This window comes from Leptonotus elevatus, chromosome 3 (genome assembly GCF_054856555.1).
Source record: "Leptonotus elevatus isolate MCC_2025b chromosome 3, RoL_Lele_1.0, whole genome shotgun sequence".
NCBI classification, from domain to species: domain Eukaryota; kingdom Metazoa; phylum Chordata; class Actinopteri; order Syngnathiformes; family Syngnathidae; genus Leptonotus; species Leptonotus elevatus.
The window spans coordinates 27,274,336-27,294,982 of NC_141241.1; the positions used below are offsets into that span (position 1 = coordinate 27,274,336).

Here is a 20,647-nt window from a genome sequence, read left to right on the forward strand (position 1 = left end):
TTTGGGTTGTGAAAAACAGATAACTGACATTCATGTCAGCTCACAATGTGCTATTCAATTTTTAGTACACAACCCCTGTCCAGTTATACCGGGGTGTCAAACATAGGGCCAGTGAGACGATTTTGTAAAGTTTAAAAAAACATTTTTTTTATGTCGGACCAATTAATTAGCTGGCCACAATCAAAACATAAATTCATAATTTCACAAGCAGTCCTCAGATGAGCAATGCAACTTGTACACAGAATTGTCCTGGATGTCATTATTTACACACAACCTAAAGTTAGGGTTTGTTAAAAAAAAAAAAAAAATTTTAAAATTATAACGTGTTAAATATAACATAAATTCAATTACTGGTAACACAAATACATATGACAAGGATTAACGTCCTTATAACTTCATTAACTGCGCCACACAATGCATTCTGGGAACAATATATATGCAAAATAGGTAGCTTTAACATGTCCGGAACTCATACAGGCAAAGTGTTGCCGCGTTCCATTTGCATTGGTGTTATTTTTTGGAACAATATGATTACAGTTGAGCTCCATAATTTAGGTCTGGCCCACAAAGAGCGAAAATCTGCATATAATTGACGGCAATTGTTTTTAAGATATACCATTATTTTACCAATCCGGCCCACTTGGTAATATATATTCCTCCATGCGGCCCCTATGCTAATATGAGTTTGATACCCCGGATTTATACGAAGAAAACTAGTGTTCCACTTTTTCGTTGCGCCCTCTGGTGGAGAAGAAAATTGCAACGTGACAACTTACCCGTGATACAACTAGCCCCGGTCTCCCCTAATCATTATATTACATTAAACTCAAAATGCTGCATTGAACAACACAATGCTCTTTGACAGTATGATTATTGCACAGGTGTGTGTGCCTTAGGTCCTCCACAATAAAATACCACTTTAAAGTGTGTCATTTGACTGTATTGTGTTTGTGTCTGTGTGTTGCCTGATAATATACAGCTCTGAGGTGAATGGGCTATTTGGGCAAAGGAGAAATGCTTACTAGCATACAGTACATGTAGACAGATTTGTGAACAATATTTGAGAGGACTAGGCATGTTTGAGTTCAACTCGTGAAAAAACAGAAGTTTTGTATTTATATTTTTGTTCAGTGTATTAGTATGGGTATTTGTAATAGTTAGTTATAAAGTTATAAAGGCAGTTTGATGATTCAGAAGGATCAAACCACCTCTCCATGTTTATTTATCATGTTTGGAAATGTATTGACAAAGCACCTCTCTTTTCATTTTAAGTAGCCTAAGAACTGCACAGTACGTCAAAATCAAGCAAGAAAAGTTTTGGGGGGTGAATTCAAAGTCACATACCAAACTTGAATCAATTCATGCAGATCCTGACACATAGAGGCTATTTTATTATTCTACATACAGTCCGAAGAGTTTATTCAAAAGAGAATATCAAGACAAGTGTACCATATCAACAAGTTCTGTTGTCTTTGTAGCATTACTGATTCTGAATCATTCTCAGATTGACCTGATTAATTTCTACATGGCCCCTGAGGTCCAATAAGTGAAGAGGATGTCTGAGTGTTTCAGAAGCGTCTTCGCAGTAGGAACATGAGGAAGACTGCACTGAGGAGGATGCACAGTGTAGACACAGTGGGAACCACGATTTCTGTCACCATCTCCATGTGGCCTATCAGTGGATCTAAAACACACAGGAGAGAGACTGAAACATCAGCAAATTGTTGGTGCTCTAATACTCGGAATTAATTATAAGCTTCACAAAAAGAGCTCTGATGAGATGAACAAATATATAGACTCTTTATTTATCCAACTGTAGTTCATTGTATTTGACTGAACTCTAATACTTGCACATGCTAAATCTAAATCTAGATTACATATAATCAAGAATATTCAAAGTACAGTAATGCTAGACATACCCTACGGGTATGTAAACCTGTGAGCACAACTGTAAACGTAATGAATAATTAGCACATAAAATGCTGACCACTTTATTAGTTGCACCTACACAATGTAATAAGATTCAACACAAGAGTTGTGTTTACATTTCTGTCAATAATAACACTTTTAAACTGACACTGTCAAAGAGGAGTTCATTTCACATAATGTTTGTTATTGTTGGTAAGTTCCTGAAAATAACACTGAATCACATTTTTTTCCAAAATATTTTGACCCTCTTATGTAGTTAGTAAATCAGGTGGTGTGTTTGCCCGAACACTCCACACTAAAGGGAAGATACAAGCTGATAGGTGCAATCGCAGTTAAAAAGTCAGGGCTCCTTGTACTCATCTGGGCATTGATGGAACATGCATGATGTAGAAAATCTTTAACATTAACATTTTAAACTCTGCAATGCTTCTTTAAGGATCGGTGAGTGTGTATGTGTTTTTAATAAGTTGACTCGCAAAGTAGAGATTTGTGGCACAATTGCTCATGTGATTGAATGAGAAGGAACCATTCGACTGGTACTGTATACAGTGAAGCATTTAAAGTATTGGAATAAAAAAAGGTCATTCATTGTGTACTGCACATCCTATTGGATATAAGTGATATGGCAATGTTGCATTAGCATCCTGCATTAACTTTTTTTTTAAGCCAAAGTCATTCAATAGAGATCGGTATATTTATCGATCCAACGCTTTTCTAACACCATTATGATCCCCATCCATGAGTTGCATGTTAATATTGAAATATCGTATGCCATTTTGTATGGAGTAATAAGCAAATCAAATAAGTCTGCTGGGACAATACTGTAAATCTGAGATTTCAACACTTGTACCTAAACTTCATCATGAACTGGCCAAGTCTTTTGCATTCCTGAATGTTCCTGACCTCCCTGGGATTTTCTTCTAGCTGGAGGGGCAAAGCAAAGAAAATCCCCATTAGATAGCCAAGTATCAAGCTCGTGTTTGGTTTTATTTGGCTCATCAGTCCCTGCTGTCAAAGTGCTGTGTTGTGCTTACCTGCTGCCAGGAGCTGGTTACTGGAAGAACATGTCTCTATTGCTTTCCTCTTCCAACTCTCCACCTTTATGAACCCCAACATCTCAATAAATGCTGCATGGTTTTGTGCAGAAATGATCTTAAAATGTGTGTTTTTGCAGTGTACCTCTCTCTGATTGGGAAAGCCGTTAGAGCTGATGATGCGTTTATAGTAATGGACTGAAGCCTTTGGGTACCGTGGTTTATTTTTGTTCCTGAAGTCTACATAGTAAAGGCCAAATCTCTCAGAGTAGCCTTCATCCCACTCAAAGTTATCCAGGAGAGACCAGGCAGTGTAGCCCTTCACATTTACTCCATCCTTTACAGCTGTAACAAATCAATAGAAGAAAGTTGACAGGAATGTTGGGTAACTTTAAATTACAAAATCTTAAGTATATTGGTCTCACCCTTAAGCATCTCATTAATGTAGTCTTTGAAGTACTGCATCCTCCAGTCATCACACAGGTTAGTACACAGCATCTTCTCTGATACGCCGTTTTCTGTCACGTAGATCATTGGGTTTCCGTACTGAGTCTGTGAGATTTCCACATTAGTGAGACATTATTGTAACTTTAAGGCTCAACTGCTCTACAAGATGAGATGGTAGGCATAGTTGTGGACTAGAATGTGATTGGTGCGTCCTACTTAAAATTATCCCATACCAATATTAAACGTTCTGCGCAAATTGTGTGTACCTTGATAAAGTTCAACAGGCGTCTGAAGCCCCAGGGCACAGAATAGAGCCATTCAGAGCCAGGGTCAGGCCACTCCGGGTCAACAAGCTCCGCCAGGTCCCGATCTGCTAAGTAGCTGTTTCCAATGCTTGATGGATAATTTTTTTGCGTGACGTAGCGAGTCGTGAAGTGGCCGAGACCCAGGAAGTCACAGGTACCCCTGATGTAAGCCTTTTCCTGGGCTGAGAAAACAGGCAGCCGCGAAGCTCCGAGGCCCTGTTGGCCACTCTTCCTGCCTAAGGGGTGTGGGGGGTGAGATGTAAAGATATAAAGTCAGCTCCCGAACACTTATTGAGTCTTTTTAAAAGGAAAGGTAATATAACACAGTGGTAAATATAATCCTGTCCCATCTTTTTTGGAGCATGTTGCTGGCATCAAATGAGTGAATATACCATATTTTTGGGCTGCACAATTCAATTCAATTTTAATCATCATCATGATTTTGGCTGCCACAATTAAATCATCATTGCCGACAATATTGAAATTTAAAATCTGAACTCTAGTCTGCTGTGTATCTAATCAAGCACTTTTTCAACCAGTAGACAGCCAATCATCAGTGGGCGGACGCAGGTTTTATTAAGATGCCTAAATAACAAGCACATCATGCAACGGGTGCCTGAATCACTCGGTAGATTGATGAGAGAGCAAGTCATGTCGAGAGAGGAAGAAAGTACAGCAAAAAATGACGATGAGGAGCATCATGGTGCCACGAAAGTGATCAACATTCATTGTCTGAAAGTGTTTTAGATTATGGGCAAGTGACATTAAACGAGATAATAGCATATATATTCATTATATTCATTAGGTTTGGGCAAATTAAAATTTTATTGGGTATGGTAAATTAATTATCCTAATTATCATTTATTCCAAAATGATAATCCATTTATTTTAAAGTTTAATTTTGCACTGACTTGTTGAAAACTAATATAGCAATAGAAACACGTAGATGTTTTCCTTCACATGATGAATAATTATGATTGTAATCGTGATTACAATATTGATCAAAATAACTGTGAGCAATTTTGGCTATAATCAAGCAGCCCAATGTCTACATTTAAATCATATAAGGATTGTTTTATTCCAACTCTATTGTGCTAGTGTATGAAGGTAAACTCCGTCATAGTCCAAAGGGAAAAATTGACAGTAAAGGTTGTACGGAGTGACCAAAAAGTATTAACGTACCAATGTATTCTTTCATAACCTGAGGGTAGTCTCCACTGAAGATGGGTGAAGCAAACCACCCCAAGTAGAACTGAATGTATCGCTCTGCTGCTTCAATGTCCTTCTGGTTGCTGGTGTCCACTGGTTCACCCCAGTCAGCTGTCAGTGAGATGCCAACTAGACCTGAACACACAATTTTTTTTTGTTTCACATGCTGTCGGCGAGAATCTTTTCATCTCCAAAACCATCGCTTTTCAGGGAACCAGGAAAAAATAACCTTGTTAGTTATTAACACTGCATCATCAAAGAGAGCAAGCTTATTTTACCACATTAAATTGGTCAGTATTTTAAAGTGGAAGTCAACCTTAAACATTTCTTGACAATAATATGTTATATGTGACCTCACTAGTGTACATTGTGATTCATATTACATTTGTGGAATATGAGTTATGCAGCAAAATCCAGCCGTTTTTATCCATCTTATGGGGCGGCCATTTTGCCACTTGCTGTCGACTGGCCAATCACAGCTCACCTGTTTTCTGAAGCTGCGCTGTGATTGGTTGTTACCTGAGACTTGAGCAACTGTGATGTCATCTTCAGTCGACAGCAAGTGGTAAAATTGCCACCGCTTGAGATGGATAAAAACGGCTGTGGAAAAACGATTTTGCTTCATAACTCATATTCCACTAACGCAATATTAACCAGAATGCCATATTTAGACGAGTGGGGCTGCATAGAATATATTTTGTCCCCCAAAAAATTGGGTTGACTTCCCCTTTAAAAATGAACAGACCCACAGTGTCAGCCAAATTTGAAGATGGGAGGTTTCCTCCTTGCAGTGGCGATGATGTGATTGTGACCATTGTGAGCCACCTGTTTTCCTTTATGTCATACCTTTTTGTTTGCTCCTCCATCCCGTGTCGTATGTGTGCCAAACCTTAGCATGTGCCTGTGGTAAAATAAATGGAAATGATGTTTACATCCCTGTGTCCAACAATTAATCAGTCAAGTCAGATACAAAACTGTGCACAAAATTATCATGTGGATGTTAAATTTCCCATCCACTGTAAGACAATTTTATGACATACAGTTTGAGGGCCTTGTAAGGTGGAAAAGCGTTGTATAAATGAAGTTCCATTTACTAAATGTAGGTCTGTGTAGAATCTCAATCTTCCTAGTCATGATAATCATTAAAAAAAAACATGCAAGTGGAGACTAAGAATTCCATTTGCCTTGAGTCCAGATTTTGAGGACATTTTAGGGAAACCAGACCTGGCAAAGACGCAAACACTTTAAGTGGTCTTACCTTGATGATATGGTGAGCAGCTCTATAAGCTCCCGTTCCTTTCATCTTCAAACCTGGTGCATGTTCTCCCGTTTCATATCCTTCCACAGCAATGGACTGGAAACACAAGCGTGTCTTTAACAACTGCATTTTCATGACAGGGAAGGCACCATGTGATCTTTGGTCTTACATACCCAGGGATTGTTGAACGTGATCCAATGCTTCACCCGGCTGCCAAACCTTTCAAAGCATAAATTGGCAAAGTCGTTGAAGTAGCTGACCATGCTGACGTTCTGCCAGCCGCCATATTTCTCCTGTAACACCTGACAGGACAGATGATAAAACCATATACATTTTTGTAATCAGTTATTCCTAAATTAAAAAAAACAACATGAATTTGTCATTCACCTGTGGTAAATCCCAGTGGTACAAAGTAACAATGGGTGTGATCTTATTTTCCAGCAACATGTTGATCAGGTCATTGTAATATTTTATTCCTTTTTCATTGATGTATTCACCTGCAATAGATTTACAGAGTCACATTAATTAAAGATGATCTATTATATAAAAAAATATGTTTGTAATACAATTTTATGTGAAGTTGTTCAACACAATTACTTAAGATCTTTTTGTGTAAGACAAACAAAATATGACTTTGTGAAACATTTGAAGTGAAATTAGTTTTTTTTAGTGCAGTTAATCTTTTTATTATTTAAATGATTGTATCAACACTCTTATAAACAATTAGCAAATCATTCAGGGTCTTTCCTGGCTCAAATTGAGGCAGAGGTGGTATAATCCTGACTATGATGGGTGACTACCGATACCAGGTATCGGTATCAGTGCCAAAACCAGTCTTTTTTTTAAAGGTATCGGTACTCACGGCGATGACCGATACCATTGCGGCCGTTTTACGATCAGGGACAAGAGATTATGTGTGTATACTTCTTTCTACTCCTTTTTTTTCGAACATGTGTATAGGTTATATTTTTGTTATCTTTGAGTAGATTTTTTTCTTTTATTAATTATATATATATATATATATAGATGTGTGTTTGAAAAATAAAATAAATTCATTCATTCAAAAGAAATGAGAAATTATATGAATACAAAGTTGCCATTAACTTTATGCAATTTTAATGAAAAATAATATATTGGGATATTGGGTCTTTCTTTAAAATCATCTGTCATTTATGGGTGGGGAATTTTACTCACTTGTGGCATCGGTATTTGGTATCAGTAGCGGTGACTACTCAAGAGTTGCGTATCGGGCGGGAAAAAAGTGGTATCGAACATCCCTAATACTGACCATGCGCCATGACGTGCATGTATTCCGTAAATTCAACTGACTCGCTTTCATTTTTTACAGGCAACATATAATAATTTCATGTTTCAATAGTTCCAATAAAAATATGACTATTATCATGTTAAAGCATTCATTATCAGTCACTCAGGCTGGAGGAGGCGAGCAAATAAAGTGGAGGTGGCCGCCTCTGAATTTTGTACACAGGAAAAACCCTGATAAATTTAGTGGAGCAGATAACTGCATATTTAGCCAGAATCATTCACTTTGTGATACAAGCATGAAATTTGGTACATACAGTATACTCTTTGAACCTTGTTTTTGTTTTGTTTTCAAAAATAACGCTGGCCACACAAAATTAAAGATGGAGGCCACAAATCCCAAGATGTCGTGTTTTTTTCCTTAATAACTCAAAATGTATTGATTTTAAGCCCCACAAATGTATTAAAGTTGAATATAAAAATGCGTTTTACGGATTTTTTGGTGCCAAGTATGTGTCTGTATCTATTACAGTTATTGAATTCGATCATGTAGACACTTGTACAGTCTTGGGAGAGCAAGACATTTGTAACAATGATTGTTATTAATTGAATATGGTTATATGAAAATGTTTTTTTTTATAACCTGCTTTTTTCAGCACAGTTATGACATTAAATTCTAAAACCAAGATAGAGTCCAAGATGTCTGTCATTAACTTGAAGTAATTATAAATTCAGTACAGTATTAAGACATTGATAAAAGCAGATATTTTAGTACCATGTGCATCTACGATTCGTAAGATACAACAAATATGAGTTACACATCACAGTTGCAGCTGCACAGAGCTGTACACAAGATCCATTTTATAGCATTCAGTGAGCTAATCAGTATTCACAAATCTTGGCTATTGTAGAGTCGGCTGCCCAGAACACCTGCCATTCCTCACTAACCTTCTGCTATCCCCAGCTTCCAGGGTTCTCTTCTTTTGGCTGACACTGGGTTGCCTGGGCCACCACAAAACCAGCCTCATAGGCAGCACGCGTGGTGAGTTGGAGCAGAGCTGATCTGTTGGGTGGGATTGACTCATAAAAGGCCTCTGTTTTCTGACAAACATGTCAAGCCTGGCCTTATCCAATGTAGCAACTGTGCTGGATCGGTCATACATTAAGATGACAAACTTCTCCAGAATCTCTAAGTCAAAATCCTTCGCTGTGGGCAGGTAACTACCCAGTTTGGAGAAGACAGGTGAGGCTTCTGGAGATATGTCCCATGCCTGCCAAGCAGTTTTCTGGCCCTTGTTGCAGAAGGCTCACATGGTGTCACATCCTGTAAAGGCATGAAAGAATAGCATGCCTTTGACCTTCTCCTGGCCAACAGACTGAAATGTGTCATGCACAGTGATTCAACGAAGGCTCTGACCTTGCCCAAATCCAACCCACATCTGCTGTAGCCCAGTATCTTGGAGTACATCGAAGACACTTATTGCTCGGACGAAACATCTGTATCATTTGCCTTGATCATTATGTATTGGCTACCATGTTAGGTAGCATATTTGGTGTGCTCATGATAACATTTATCCAGTCCATCAAGACCAGTTCCATGAGTGCTGAGGACAGCAGGTCCCTTTGTGACAATAACCATATTTTAAATAAACATTTGTGCAGCCTTATCAGCAAGAAATTGGTACCATTCTGTCTTGTTGTTGTTGTGCCTCAAAAAGTTATGCTAGTTAGATGGCATGGTGTTCTTATTTGTCACCTTGCGTCTTACTCGCTGGCCACGCTTAGACCTGGTCTCACTTTAAGGCTTGAAGTGCTGTACACATAAAAGACCAGATGTGTCATTGTGTACTTGCTGGAGTATATCTACATCACTGGGAAGTTGAGAATTGTATAGTCCGCAAATGTCTTGGATCAATTTGGTGGCAGGGCATGGACCAAAGCTGACCCATCTACAATGAGAACGTCTGTCTCAGGTTCTTTGTCAACTGGTGGGACACAAGTCTCAAGGATAGAGGTCAGCTGAGATTTCTGGCAATAGCACAATCTTCCACTCTTGTTCAATGCAGCAGGGAAGGACTGGTTCTCAAGCTGAAAGAACTCCTGAAGGCCACACTCTCCGCTTTGACAACAGATGAAAAGCTTTGAGAACAGTTGACAGGCCTCCTTGACAAGCTTCTGCTGTGATTCAGCAGGAAAAGAGTCCATTCTAAAGAAGTCAGCTTTGTTATTCTTGATTAGTAAATTGATAGATTGCTTTCCAGTCGGGGTGACCATGGGTTGCCAAGGTCTTATAGAGCTTAGGACAATTTATCACTGGACTCTTTGGTTTGTGCCTCCATTTAATATTGGGACACCAGACTGACCTCAGGACCAGTTTACCATCCACCTCCTAAGTGTGGACGGGTCTTCAGCAAGGCCGTGATGATGATGATGATGATGATGATGATGGCAAATCATCAACTGACATTCCCTCTATTGCATCTGTAATCTTGTATCTATGTATAAATTATGTACTGCAATAGCTCCATTGGATGCATTGACCAAAAATATGTGCACACCTAAAATTCATGTTTCATAGTTGCTAAGATATGATTACTTCATGAAAAAAAAACAGAATCAAATAACATTTTCATATGACCATATTAATTTAACACTCAATGTTACAAATGTCTTGTTCTCCCGAGTATGTACAAATACGTATATGCTGTATTTCAAGAGCTGTAATAGAAACAGACACATGCTTACCAAAATATCCGCAAACTCCAACTTTATATTCAACTTTAATATATTTTTGGAGCTTAAACTCAATACATTTGAAGTTCTTAAGGGAACAAAAAAACAAACATTTTCGGCAGACATCTTGGATTTTGTGGCCGCCATCTTGGAATGTGGCATGGCCAGCGTAATTTTTTAAAAGAGTGATTTGAAGAAAATATGTACCAAATTTCATGCTTGTATCACAATGTGAATGATTTTTTTCATTATCTGCTCCACTAATTCCAGCCAAAAAATGACTACGTTTACATGAAGGCAATAACCCTTTTAAAACCAGAATATTGGCAATCTTCGGGTTTTGAAAGGTCATGTAAACATGTGCAATAACCGGCTCTTATAATATGCTCTTATTCAGGTTTTTAAAAAGCCAATTAAGACCCCTGGGTTAGTCCTTTCATAACCGGAATTCTTGCTCACAAATGCATTCGGAATACCTCGATCGATCGGGGCAATGATTTTCGCTGTGCGCATGCTCGCTATTTTCTTCTTCGTCTTCTTTTCTTCTTCTTCTTCTTCGCTCATTTGATTTGCAAGGTGTATGTAGTCACGACTTGTATGCGCAGCTCCGTCCTACTTGATAAAGGAGCGTCCACTGAATACATTGATTTCTTCGCTGGGTTTTCATGTTATTTTGTATCTCTATGGCGAAAACGCCACAGTTTGTGCCTATATACACATACAGTAAATACAAGTATATAAGTCCGTGCTTCTGGCATGTAACCCACCGGAAATACTCAAGCTGTTGTCAACAAACATGACGCTTGCAGCAAAGAACCCCACTTCTGGAGCAAGGAGGAAACCGACTACGTACTTTATGTAGCGTGGTGAGTGACATAAATATAATGTATTTTATTTAACGCATAAGTTAAAAGCGGAAATTACGTTATTTACGTAATTACGTTGTCTGCGCCGAACGGGTTATTCCAATCGAGCACAAATCAGCATGTAAACGGGAGTAACTCTTTCCGCCACACATTTTAACGATTGTTTCAGAAACCGGAATTCTGACCTTAACCCGAATATTGACTGCATGTAAACGTAGTCAATGTGTGCATTACCTTTGAGTCCACTTGGTAAAATTCTTGGCCAGGAGATGGAGAAACGATAATGATTCAGCTTCATCTCTTTCATTAAGTTAATGTCGTCCTTTAAAAGCAAACAGGAGACAATATTCAAATGTCACATTATTGTTGCCTTGTTCCATCCCTTTCAGAAAAAGAAATACATTCAAGGCTCTATTTTCATAGACAGCGCAACTGCAGCAGGGCACAAATGCCAATGGAGCCAGATTTTTGTACAAGCGGGTGTGCCAGTGCAGCATACTGTAGGGTCATTGGGTATGCGTCTGACAGTGTGACAACTTAGTGCCAGAAAGTTCGCCTGCTAGGTGCCAGCGGTAGGTAGATAGCTGGTCTAATTGGATTTTAGTTTGATCGGGGTGCAGGCAGAAAGATATCCATGAACATGTGTGGTGGATTTCAGATTGATTGCATTTATAGATATGTGAACAGTGGACATCAACCCCTATGAAGCATTGTAGGAAAACATTATTATTATTATTATTATTATTATTATTATTATTATTATTATTATTATTATTATTATTATTAATCATCCCAATGAGCAACACAGCTCTGGGGGCGCCAAATAAACAATAGGGATTAGGAGTGGTTTCCAAGTGCCCACTTCACGGCGCAGGTGTGCGCTCGACCATATCGAGACTAATGGAAGACTGGTGCTTCAATTGGTCATGATTGAAGTTGGCTGTTACCACTCCCACAACGTTGCAGCCCTCCATTTACTCAAATCCGCCGGCCTGTGCAAGTCTGAGAAATTACCAACACTGAATCTAACCCGTCTCCACCATGTGGCGCACAGTATTTTCATCATTCATGAAAATAGAGCCCTAAGAATCAGAGGAACCCCGACTGTCATGACAATTTTGCTCTATATTATTTATTAGGTTGTTACGAACATTCCGTTCCGTTCCGTCTTCAATTCCGCTTATCCGGGGTCGGGTCTCGGGGGCAGCAGCTTTAGCAGGGAAGCCCAGACTTCCCTCTCCCCAGCCACTTCAGCCAGCTCCTCCGATGGGATCCCAAGGCGTTCCAAAGCCAGCCGTGAGACGTAGTCTCTCCAGCGTGTCCTGGGTCGTCCCCGGGGCCTCCTGCCGGTAGGACATGCCCGGAACACCTCCCCAGGGAGGCGCCCAGGAGGCATCCGAACCAGTTGCCCGAGCCACCTCAACTGGTTCCTCTCAACGTGGAGGAGTAACGGCTCGACGCTGAGTCCCTCCCGAATGACCGAGCTTCTCACCCTATCTCTAAGGGAGAGCCCGGCTACCCTGCGGAGGAAACTCATTTCGGCCGCTTGTATCCGGGATCTTGTTCTTTCGGTCACGACCCACAGCTCGTGACCATAGGTGAGGGCAGGAACGTAGATCGACCGGTAAATCGAGAGCTTTGCCTTTCGGCTCAGCTCCTTCTTCACCACAACGGACCGATACAGCGTCCGCATCACTGCAGACGCTGCACCGATCCGTCTGTCGATCTCCCGCTCTAACCTACCCTCACTCGTGAACAAGACCCCAAGATACTTAAACTACTCCACTTGGGGCAGGACCTCATCCCCGACCCGCAGAGGGCACTCCACCCTTTTCCGACTGAGGACCATGGTCTCGGATTTGGAGGTGCTGATCCTCATCCCAACCGCTTCACACTCGGCTGCGAACCGCTCCAGCGAGAGCTGGAGATCACGGCTTGAAGAAGCCAACAGCACCACATCATCTGCAAAAAGCAGAGATGCAATGTTGAGGCCACCAAACCGGACCCCCTCAACACTCCGGCTGCGCCTAGAAATTCTGTCCATAAAAGTTACGAACAGAATCGGTGACAAAGGGCAACCTTGGCGGAGTCCGACCCTCACAGGAAACGAATTAGACTTACTGCCGGCAATGCGGACCAAATTCTGACATCGGTCGTACAGGGACCGAATAGCCTGTATCAGGGGGCCCGGTACCCCATACTCCCGAAGCACCCCCCACAGGACTCCCCGAGGGACACGGTCAAACGCCTTCTTCAAGTCCACAAAGCACATGTGGACTGGTTGGGCGAACTCCCACGCACCCTCAAGGATCCTGCTGAGGGTGTAGAGCTGGTCCACTGTTCCACGGCCGGGACGAAAACCACACTGCTACTCCTGAATCCGAGATTCAACTTCCCGACGGATCCTCCTCTGCAGCACCCCCGAATAGACCTTACCTGGGAGGCTGAGGAGTGTGATCCCTCTAAAGTTGGAACACACCCTCCGGTCCCCCTTCTTAAAAAGAGGAACCACCACCCCGGTCTGCCAATCCAGAGGCACTGTCCCTGATGTCCACGCGATGTTGTAGAACATAACTATGAGATTTATTTTTCAAAAATCATTTCCAGTTTAATACAGTTAGTAGAAACTTTATTTGGACGTACGCCACCATTGTTATTTACATCGCAACGCATTCAGTGCGTAGTGACGTAGAATGGCGGCTGCCTCTCTGCCGAGCAATGTTTAACGCCTATAAAGAAAGCAAGTTAAGCCTCGTAGCGTTCCTAAAGAAACAACATGCGATCGGGAGAGTTACGCCGGGATTACACCGCATGCGTGTGCATTGCACTCTTTCTGCCACATTTCCATCGAAGACGAGAGGGTCTGGGCGTCTGAAACAGTTTTAGCTTTGCGCTCCGTCACGTTCGGCTCCAACGGCGGGTCGTCTAGAAATCTCCGTCACGCTGAGAGACATCCCACTTCTGACACCATGTAGAATTGGAGAATAAAGATCCTCGGGTTCACTTAACGACTTGTTTTCTAAGACAACAATTGGGAGCTTACAAATGAAGCGTACTGCCTGTTACTGAATTCCGGATGTGTCTGAACTCGCGAGATTAACATGCAAACGAAGCCATCCTGAATAAACAATATAACAGTGCAACTGTCTACAAGTGCCATACTTTTTACCTTGGGCCAAAGAAGGTGCAGTATAGGTAAGACTGCAAAAGTCAAGTCAAGTGTCAGTGCCAACCGAGTAAAACGTTATATACCCCAATGATATACTTTTTTGTAATAGTTGTAAAGGTGCCGAATGCTAATTTCTAACATTTTAAAAACAACAGCATTATACAAATGTAGATAAGAAGTAATGTAGTATACTGTACTGGATCATGGCAATTTGATTTGAATGGAATTGGCCCCAAGGTTCATGACCGTATTTTAAATTAATGTGTCAAATTTTGACTGACTATAGGATTGGTGGCTTTAGATGCATTTCTCCATATAAAATTCCATAAGTATATGAATGGATGTTTGCATTGTTGCAACAGCCACATTTACAAGTACAGTACATTGAAGCAACAAAAGCACTGGGGAATAAGATTGTACCGCTACAAATATACATAAACATAAACAGGCTGAACATTCTGGTTATTTGTCCTTGTTCAAGAGACTGAACATCACTCTTGGGTTTTTCTCACCTTAAATTTGTAGAAACCATCACAAGAGGAATCTCCAGTTTCATTTTGGAATATTTTTCCCTTTTTATGGGAAAATGCGTCCCAGATGCTCATTCCTTTGCCATCGACATTCCAAGCTCCTTCGGTCTGGTAAGCGGAACTGCCAGCGCCCCAAGTGAAACCTGCAGACAAAATCAGTGTCACTGGTGATTGAGACGCTTTCTTTTGGATCATCTTTCATCAAATGTGATTAATGTTAATAATGTATTGTGTTGTTTTTGTTTCTTGTTCTTGTGGCTTGCAGTGGTGTTTCTAATACATTGTTTGCCGTATCTAGCAACTCCCTTAGTCACGATAATAAGCGTACTGTTAAAATTAATACCACTTTGACAGTCAATGATGAACAGTATTACCTTTGTGAAGGTAGGATTTTTGATGCAACTTTTTGTATCGGAGCTCATTAGATAAGGTTGAATAAGGCCTGAGAGTATATTTTGTTCAGTTTTAATATAAATACATTTCCTGTTTGTTCCCTTTAATTTAAATAATGTCTAACAGTGTGTAGTCACATGGCAGATTCCAAATCTGCTTCATCGGATGACTTGGGGACTTTTATTTGCTTCCACACAGGAAGACTCAATTAAATTATCGTTGCAAAGCAACTCATATTGTTAATCATTTGTGATTTGATATGATCGAAAAATATATATTTTTGTATTGTTTGTGATTAATTAAAATACAAAAGAGTACATTACAGTTCAAATATTGGTTCCACAAATGACATTCCCAACTCCTTTTGAGAATTTTGTCCAATGGAGGTTGTTTTTCTTGGCCACTTTGCACTGTTAAGTCCTTTTCACACTGCACTGGCGAGGCAATGTGAAGTGACCGGATGCCAGTGAGCCCATAATTGGACGTGGTGATGTAGCAACCTACCAGGAAGTGAAAACTGAGATTTTTTTTCCGCTGATTAGACCACACCTCAACAATATGTGTTTTTCATTGTTGCAGAAGAAAGCCCTGAATTTGCTCATTTTATTTCATGAGCCCTGCCCATTTGTTACCTGTTTGTGTGTATGTGTGCATGAGAGAATCACCCTGCTGGGCGAAGTGGAGCAGACACAACTGGAGCAGAAGCCAGGTCCACGTAATTACAATCAGCAACCTACAAAAGCCAGCCCTGGACTTTACTTCAGCACCAGATCAACTCTAACTGTCACACAGTCAGTTGCATCCAGCTTAATGCCTGCCTTTGAGTAGAACATTATTCTAATCAGCACTCTTTGCCTAGATTTCCTGCACTTGCCGAAGCCGTACCTTTGCCAGCCTGCCGAAGCTAACTCGCCTGGGGATCGCCTGCTTCCTACCCTGACCCCCCCTTCCTCCCCAATGAAGTGAATGAAGTGTGAATTTCGTCGATCGCAGCCTAGTCAAGCAAATGGGAATAGATACTCGCCCATTGGCTACGCCGTTCAAGACCACAGCCCTTAATGGTCAGTTACTGTCGCGAGTAGAACATCAGACAATACCAGCCTCTCTCCAGCTCTCAGGCAACCACCGTGAAGTCATTCGCCTATATGTTTTTGATTGTCCTCAGTCACCCTTGGTACTTGGATTACCCTGGCTAAAAATCCACAACCCTGATATTGACTGGATGGTTCCAAGGCTTACTGCATGGAGTGTTTTTTGGTCAGAGCCATTGTTTGTTGTCAGCCATAGAACCAGCCCATTGTGTCAAGGAACCGGACCTTCCAGACCTCACCTCTGTACCTGAAGACTATCATGACCTTGGACAAGTCTTCTCTAGGGATCGTGCAATGGCCCTACCCCCTCACTGGCCTTATGACTGTGCTATTGAGCTCCTGCCATGAACCGCTCTCTCAAAAGGATGACTCTACAACATATCACGGCCAGAGAGAGAAGTTATGGAGAAGTACATCACCGAATCCCTGGCTGCAGGTATCATCCGCCCGTCCTCCCCTGTTGGTGCAGTTTTTTTCTTTGTGAGTAAGAAAGATTAGTCCTTAAGACCTTGTATATACTATCAAGGGCTGAATAACATAACAATAAGGAGGTGGGAGTGGGGACCGTGCTCTCTCAACGGCTACCTGAGGACGATAAGGTACATCCATGTGCCTTCTTCTCCTGTAAACTCTCCCCAGCAAAGCGCAATTACAGAATCGGTGACAGAAAACTCCTGGCTGTGAAAATGGCACTAGAGGAATGGCGCCATCTGCTGGAGAGTGCAAAACTTCAATTTGTGGTGTTGACGGACCATAAAAATCTGGAATACCTGAAGATGGCAAAGAGACTAAATCCAAGACAAGCTAGGTGGGCCCTCTTTTTTGCTCGTTTTCATTTCACTTTGTCGTATATTCCAGGGCCTAAGAACACCAAGCGTGATGCCCTGTCCCGCCGGTTCTCCACCCACAAAACAAAGGAGGATCTGGAGCCCACCCTCCCACCTGCTTCTGTCATAGGATCAGTGGAGTCAGAGATTGAAGCATTGGTTAATGCACAGAGCGGACAAACCAACCCCAGAGGTGGGTCCCAAAGAACTCTATTCGTCCCTGATTGTGTCCGCTCCCAGGTACTTGGGTGGGCCCCCGCTTCCCGTCTGACCTGCCACCCAGGAGTCAACCGAACCCTTGTCGTCCTGCGCCCATGCTTCTGGTGGCCAACTATGAAAACGGACACTCGCTCATTCATCGCCGCATGCACGGTATGTGCCCGAAACAACAAGTCCTAGTTCTGGTTGCCTCCGCCCATTACCAGTCCCCAGCTGTCCATGGTCCCATATAGCACTGGACTTCGTCACTGGCCTTCAAGAGGTAATACAGTCATACTTGCCTTAGTGGACAGATTTTCTAAGGCCACCCACTTCGTTGCCCTAGCCAAACTCTCTTCCGCCACAGAAACCGCTAACCTGTTAATACAACATGTTTTCCATCTCCATGGCATTTCCCTAGTCTCAGACCGAGGTCCGCCGTTCACATACCTTGTCTGGAAGTAATTATGCTCTGCACTAGACATTTCTGTCAGTCTATCTTCCGGTTCCGCAAACCAATGGTCAGACGGAACGCAACAATCAACAGCTAGAAACCGCTCTTCGATGCATGTCACATGTCACTTCTTCCTGGAGTACCCAATTGACATGGATTGAATATGCCCACAATACGCTGCTTAACGCCTCCCTGGGCATGTCTCCCTTCCAGTGCTCTATGGGGTACCAACCTCCTCTCCTTCCCTTCCAAGAGGAGATAGCAGTCCCATACGGCGGTGCTCTAGCACATGGAAACGCGCTCTGCTCCGTGCTTTGGAGAGCTCCCAAACACATGCCGACCGCCATCGCTCCCCCGCACCTCTTTACGCGGTAGGCCAAAAGGTTTGGCTGAGCATTAAGAAGCTGTCTTCCCACTTCATCGGCCCATGTGAGGGGGGGTACTGTCAGGGACCCTGCTTCCTCCCCATGAGCCCTGCCCATTTGTTACCTGTATGTGTGCATGAGAGAATCACACTGCTGGGCTAGGTGGAGGAGACACAGCTGGAGCAGAAGCCAGGTGCACGTAATTACAACCAGCAGCCTACAAAAGCCAGCCCTGGACTTCACTTCAGCACCAGATCAACTCTAACTGTCACACAGTCAGTTGCATCCAGCTTATTGCCTGCCTTGGAGTAGAACGTTATTCTAATTGGCACTCTTTGCCTAGATTTCCTGCACCTGCCGAAGCCATACCTTTGGCCAGCCTGCCGAAGTTAACTCGCCTGGGGATCACCTGCTCCCTACCCGGACTCGACACCTCCTTTGGTTCTCCTGCTCACATCAGTCCACTAATTAAAAGTCTCGTAAGTGACTCTGTTTGCCTCCCGTGTCTGCACTCGGGTTCTCATCCCATGCCTTCGAACCCTAACAGAAGGAGGAGGACATGAGCCGCAGACGAAAAACTAATGGCTTGGCGGGAGCTGTGATAGTTTCCACCAGATCCTCTCCAATTGGAGGTGAGATCATGTCCACCAGATCCTCTCCAATTGGAGGTGAGGTCGTGACATGCCACTCTTGAATGGAACAGTTTTCAAATTTGAACCGCTTTGACGTCGCGGAAGAGGTCCGTACTGTTACATATGACCTGACAACGCTCTAGTCCAGGGGTGGGCAAATGCAGTCCACCAGTTTTTTTTCTTATTTTTTGAGGTTTCCCTCTTCCAACGCAAGCTGATTCCGATCAATAGTATTGTTATTAGGGTTACGTAGAGCTTGCTGAGAGAAGGAAAACATCTAAAACCTGAAGGACTCCAGCCCTCGAAGACAGGGTTTCCCCACCCCTGCGCTATTTCGTGGTCCCTGTTCCTCACCACATACACAATGAATGGTTTTAATGATGCCATGCTGCACCTAAATACAGTGTGAAAAGAGCTTTACCTGTTGGAAAGGTCCCGTAGTAAAAAGATGTTCTTTTAGTCTTTGTCCAGTCAAAGTCCTCCCCAGCTGACATACCCAACACCAGTGCAAACACATGGTACAACCTCAGGAGGCACCACCGCATTGTGATGGTTGGTTCCAATCTTTCTGTCTGCGATCACACCTACAGACAGAAGAAAACAAACACATTAAAAACATTGCACTTGACCCTACAATGGCTCGAAAGAGGATGGAAAACTCACAAGTGTCAGATATCCAGGTATTGAATAAAAGCATTTTACTCAAACCCTAAACATGAGGAATCATCATTTAGAAAAGATCCCTGGCTTGAATGTAGATTCATTTGAGCCAACTGTAAGACACGCTGACACAAAAGCCTATGAGAGACAAAAAATATGACAGCTTGTCCAGCACTGCCAGGACAAGAGACATAGCTTGTGGCTGGAGCTTGAAAATGCCAAAATGCAGTTGCAAATGAAAAGCAGGTAAAGTTCCCAGTCTCTGTCTCTCTCCCTACTCTTGACCCTATTCTCAGTTACTGCCCCAGGCTGATCTGCCTACATTCACAAGCACATATATGTGTCTGACCTGCGGGAAAGTGCTCCAAAGCAAAGGAAATGTCTCCAATCTTCTGGCCTGGTTGAATAGGCAGCGCTGACACCACTGAGCAGTGACAAAACACAGTGAAGCATCCAGGACATTTACTGCTTTCATCAGCTCACATACAGCAAGTCCACACACACACGCACGCACACGCACGTGCACACGCACACACACAAACACATGCACACCCACACACACGCACACACGCACACAACACGCCATTTAAAGTCAATGAAGTGTGAAAATCTGCTGAAACCAACAGATCTTTTGAAGCAAGTAGATTTTGCCACTGCAAGCAAAGTTAAGGCAAGTCTTGATTCATTATTAACTGCGTTGATTCCATCTTCGGAAGAAAATAAATCAACAGAATATCTTTGTTTGGTGAAAGTCACTTATGTCAGTAAAATCTGCCTGTTACGGTTCTTTCTTTGCCCCCCAAACACAAAATATTGTGACATAATATGGAGAACGTGCTCATACTTTTATTTTTCTGGGAGCCCAACACAGGGGGAAATTAGATTAGCCTCAATTTTTCAAGAATTTTTTGGGCTAAACATTTTGCACTGCATTTATATTTATATATATATATATATATATATATATATATATATATATATATATATATATATATATATATATATATATATATATAGACACACACACACACACACAACTTTATCTACAAATGTTTTCAAGTTGTTTTTGTGTCGTACCTGTTCAGCCGACAGTAATTAAATGAAAAAATAAGTTGGATAAGTGAAAGAAATGTCAATGAGCAGAAACAAATTGTTTATTTTGGTCACTCTTATTGATTAATAATAAAATATTACAGTGATGTAAAAGTACAACATAAACACTGTAACAATCCCTAGTATGGCACCGCGACACATGGTGGCGTCTCTGTTTTGTTATGCCTCGTG

At 41.9% G+C, this 20,647-nt stretch overlaps 1 protein-coding gene and 1 long non-coding RNA gene across 5 annotated transcripts; one reads left to right on the plus strand and one right to left on the minus strand.

Moving 5' to 3' along the window:
- Positions 1-1,358: 1,358 nt before the first annotated feature.
- LOC147178074 (lactase-like protein) lies at positions 1,359-19,911 on the minus strand. Of its 4 annotated transcripts, XM_086072164.1 has the most exons (15): positions 19,367-19,699; positions 19,125-19,287; positions 14,726-14,886; positions 11,279-11,366; positions 6,570-6,679; positions 6,356-6,484; positions 6,183-6,278; positions 5,771-5,825; positions 4,898-5,059; positions 3,677-3,951; positions 3,389-3,515; positions 3,109-3,308; positions 2,964-3,027; positions 2,780-2,853; positions 1,548-1,684 (listed from the first exon to the last, which is right to left on the minus strand). In XM_086072164.1, the coding sequence occupies exons 2-14, from the start codon at positions 19,246-19,248 to the stop codon at positions 2,780-2,782; spliced, it is 1,665 nt and encodes a 554-aa protein (XP_085928290.1). In that variant the 5' UTR covers positions 19,249-19,287; positions 19,367-19,699; the 3' UTR covers positions 1,548-1,684. The 4 variants fall into 4 exon arrangements, with proteins under 4 accessions (XP_085928288.1, XP_085928287.1, XP_085928289.1 ...); XM_086072162.1 differs by lacking the exons at positions 2,780-2,853; positions 19,367-19,699 and adding an exon at positions 19,713-19,911 and having other exon boundaries at positions 1,359-1,684; XM_086072161.1 differs by lacking the exon at positions 2,780-2,853 and having other exon boundaries at positions 1,359-1,684; positions 19,367-19,698.
- Positions 17,135-19,198, plus strand: LOC147178075 (uncharacterized). Its single transcript, XR_015094445.1, has 3 exons — positions 17,135-18,346; positions 18,415-18,550; positions 18,619-19,198. It is a non-coding gene; the product is annotated as an uncharacterized LOC147178075 (long non-coding RNA).
- Positions 19,912-20,647: the final 736 nt, after the last annotated feature.

Excerpts from the sequence above, each read along its gene's own strand:
- LOC147178074 (XM_086072162.1), bottom strand. The coding sequence starts at position 19,248 with ATGCGGTGGTGCCTCCTGAGGTTGTACCATGTGTTTGCACTGGTGTTG. Across the intron at positions 6,279-6,355 it reads TCACGTTCAACAATCCCTGG|TCCATTGCTGTGGAAGGATA; the intron begins GTATGTAAGACC and ends TTGTGTTTCCAG. Across the intron at positions 1,685-2,963 it reads TAACCAGCTCCTGGCAGCAG|ATCCACTGATAGGCCACATG; the intron begins GTAAGCACAACA and ends TGTGTGTTTTAG.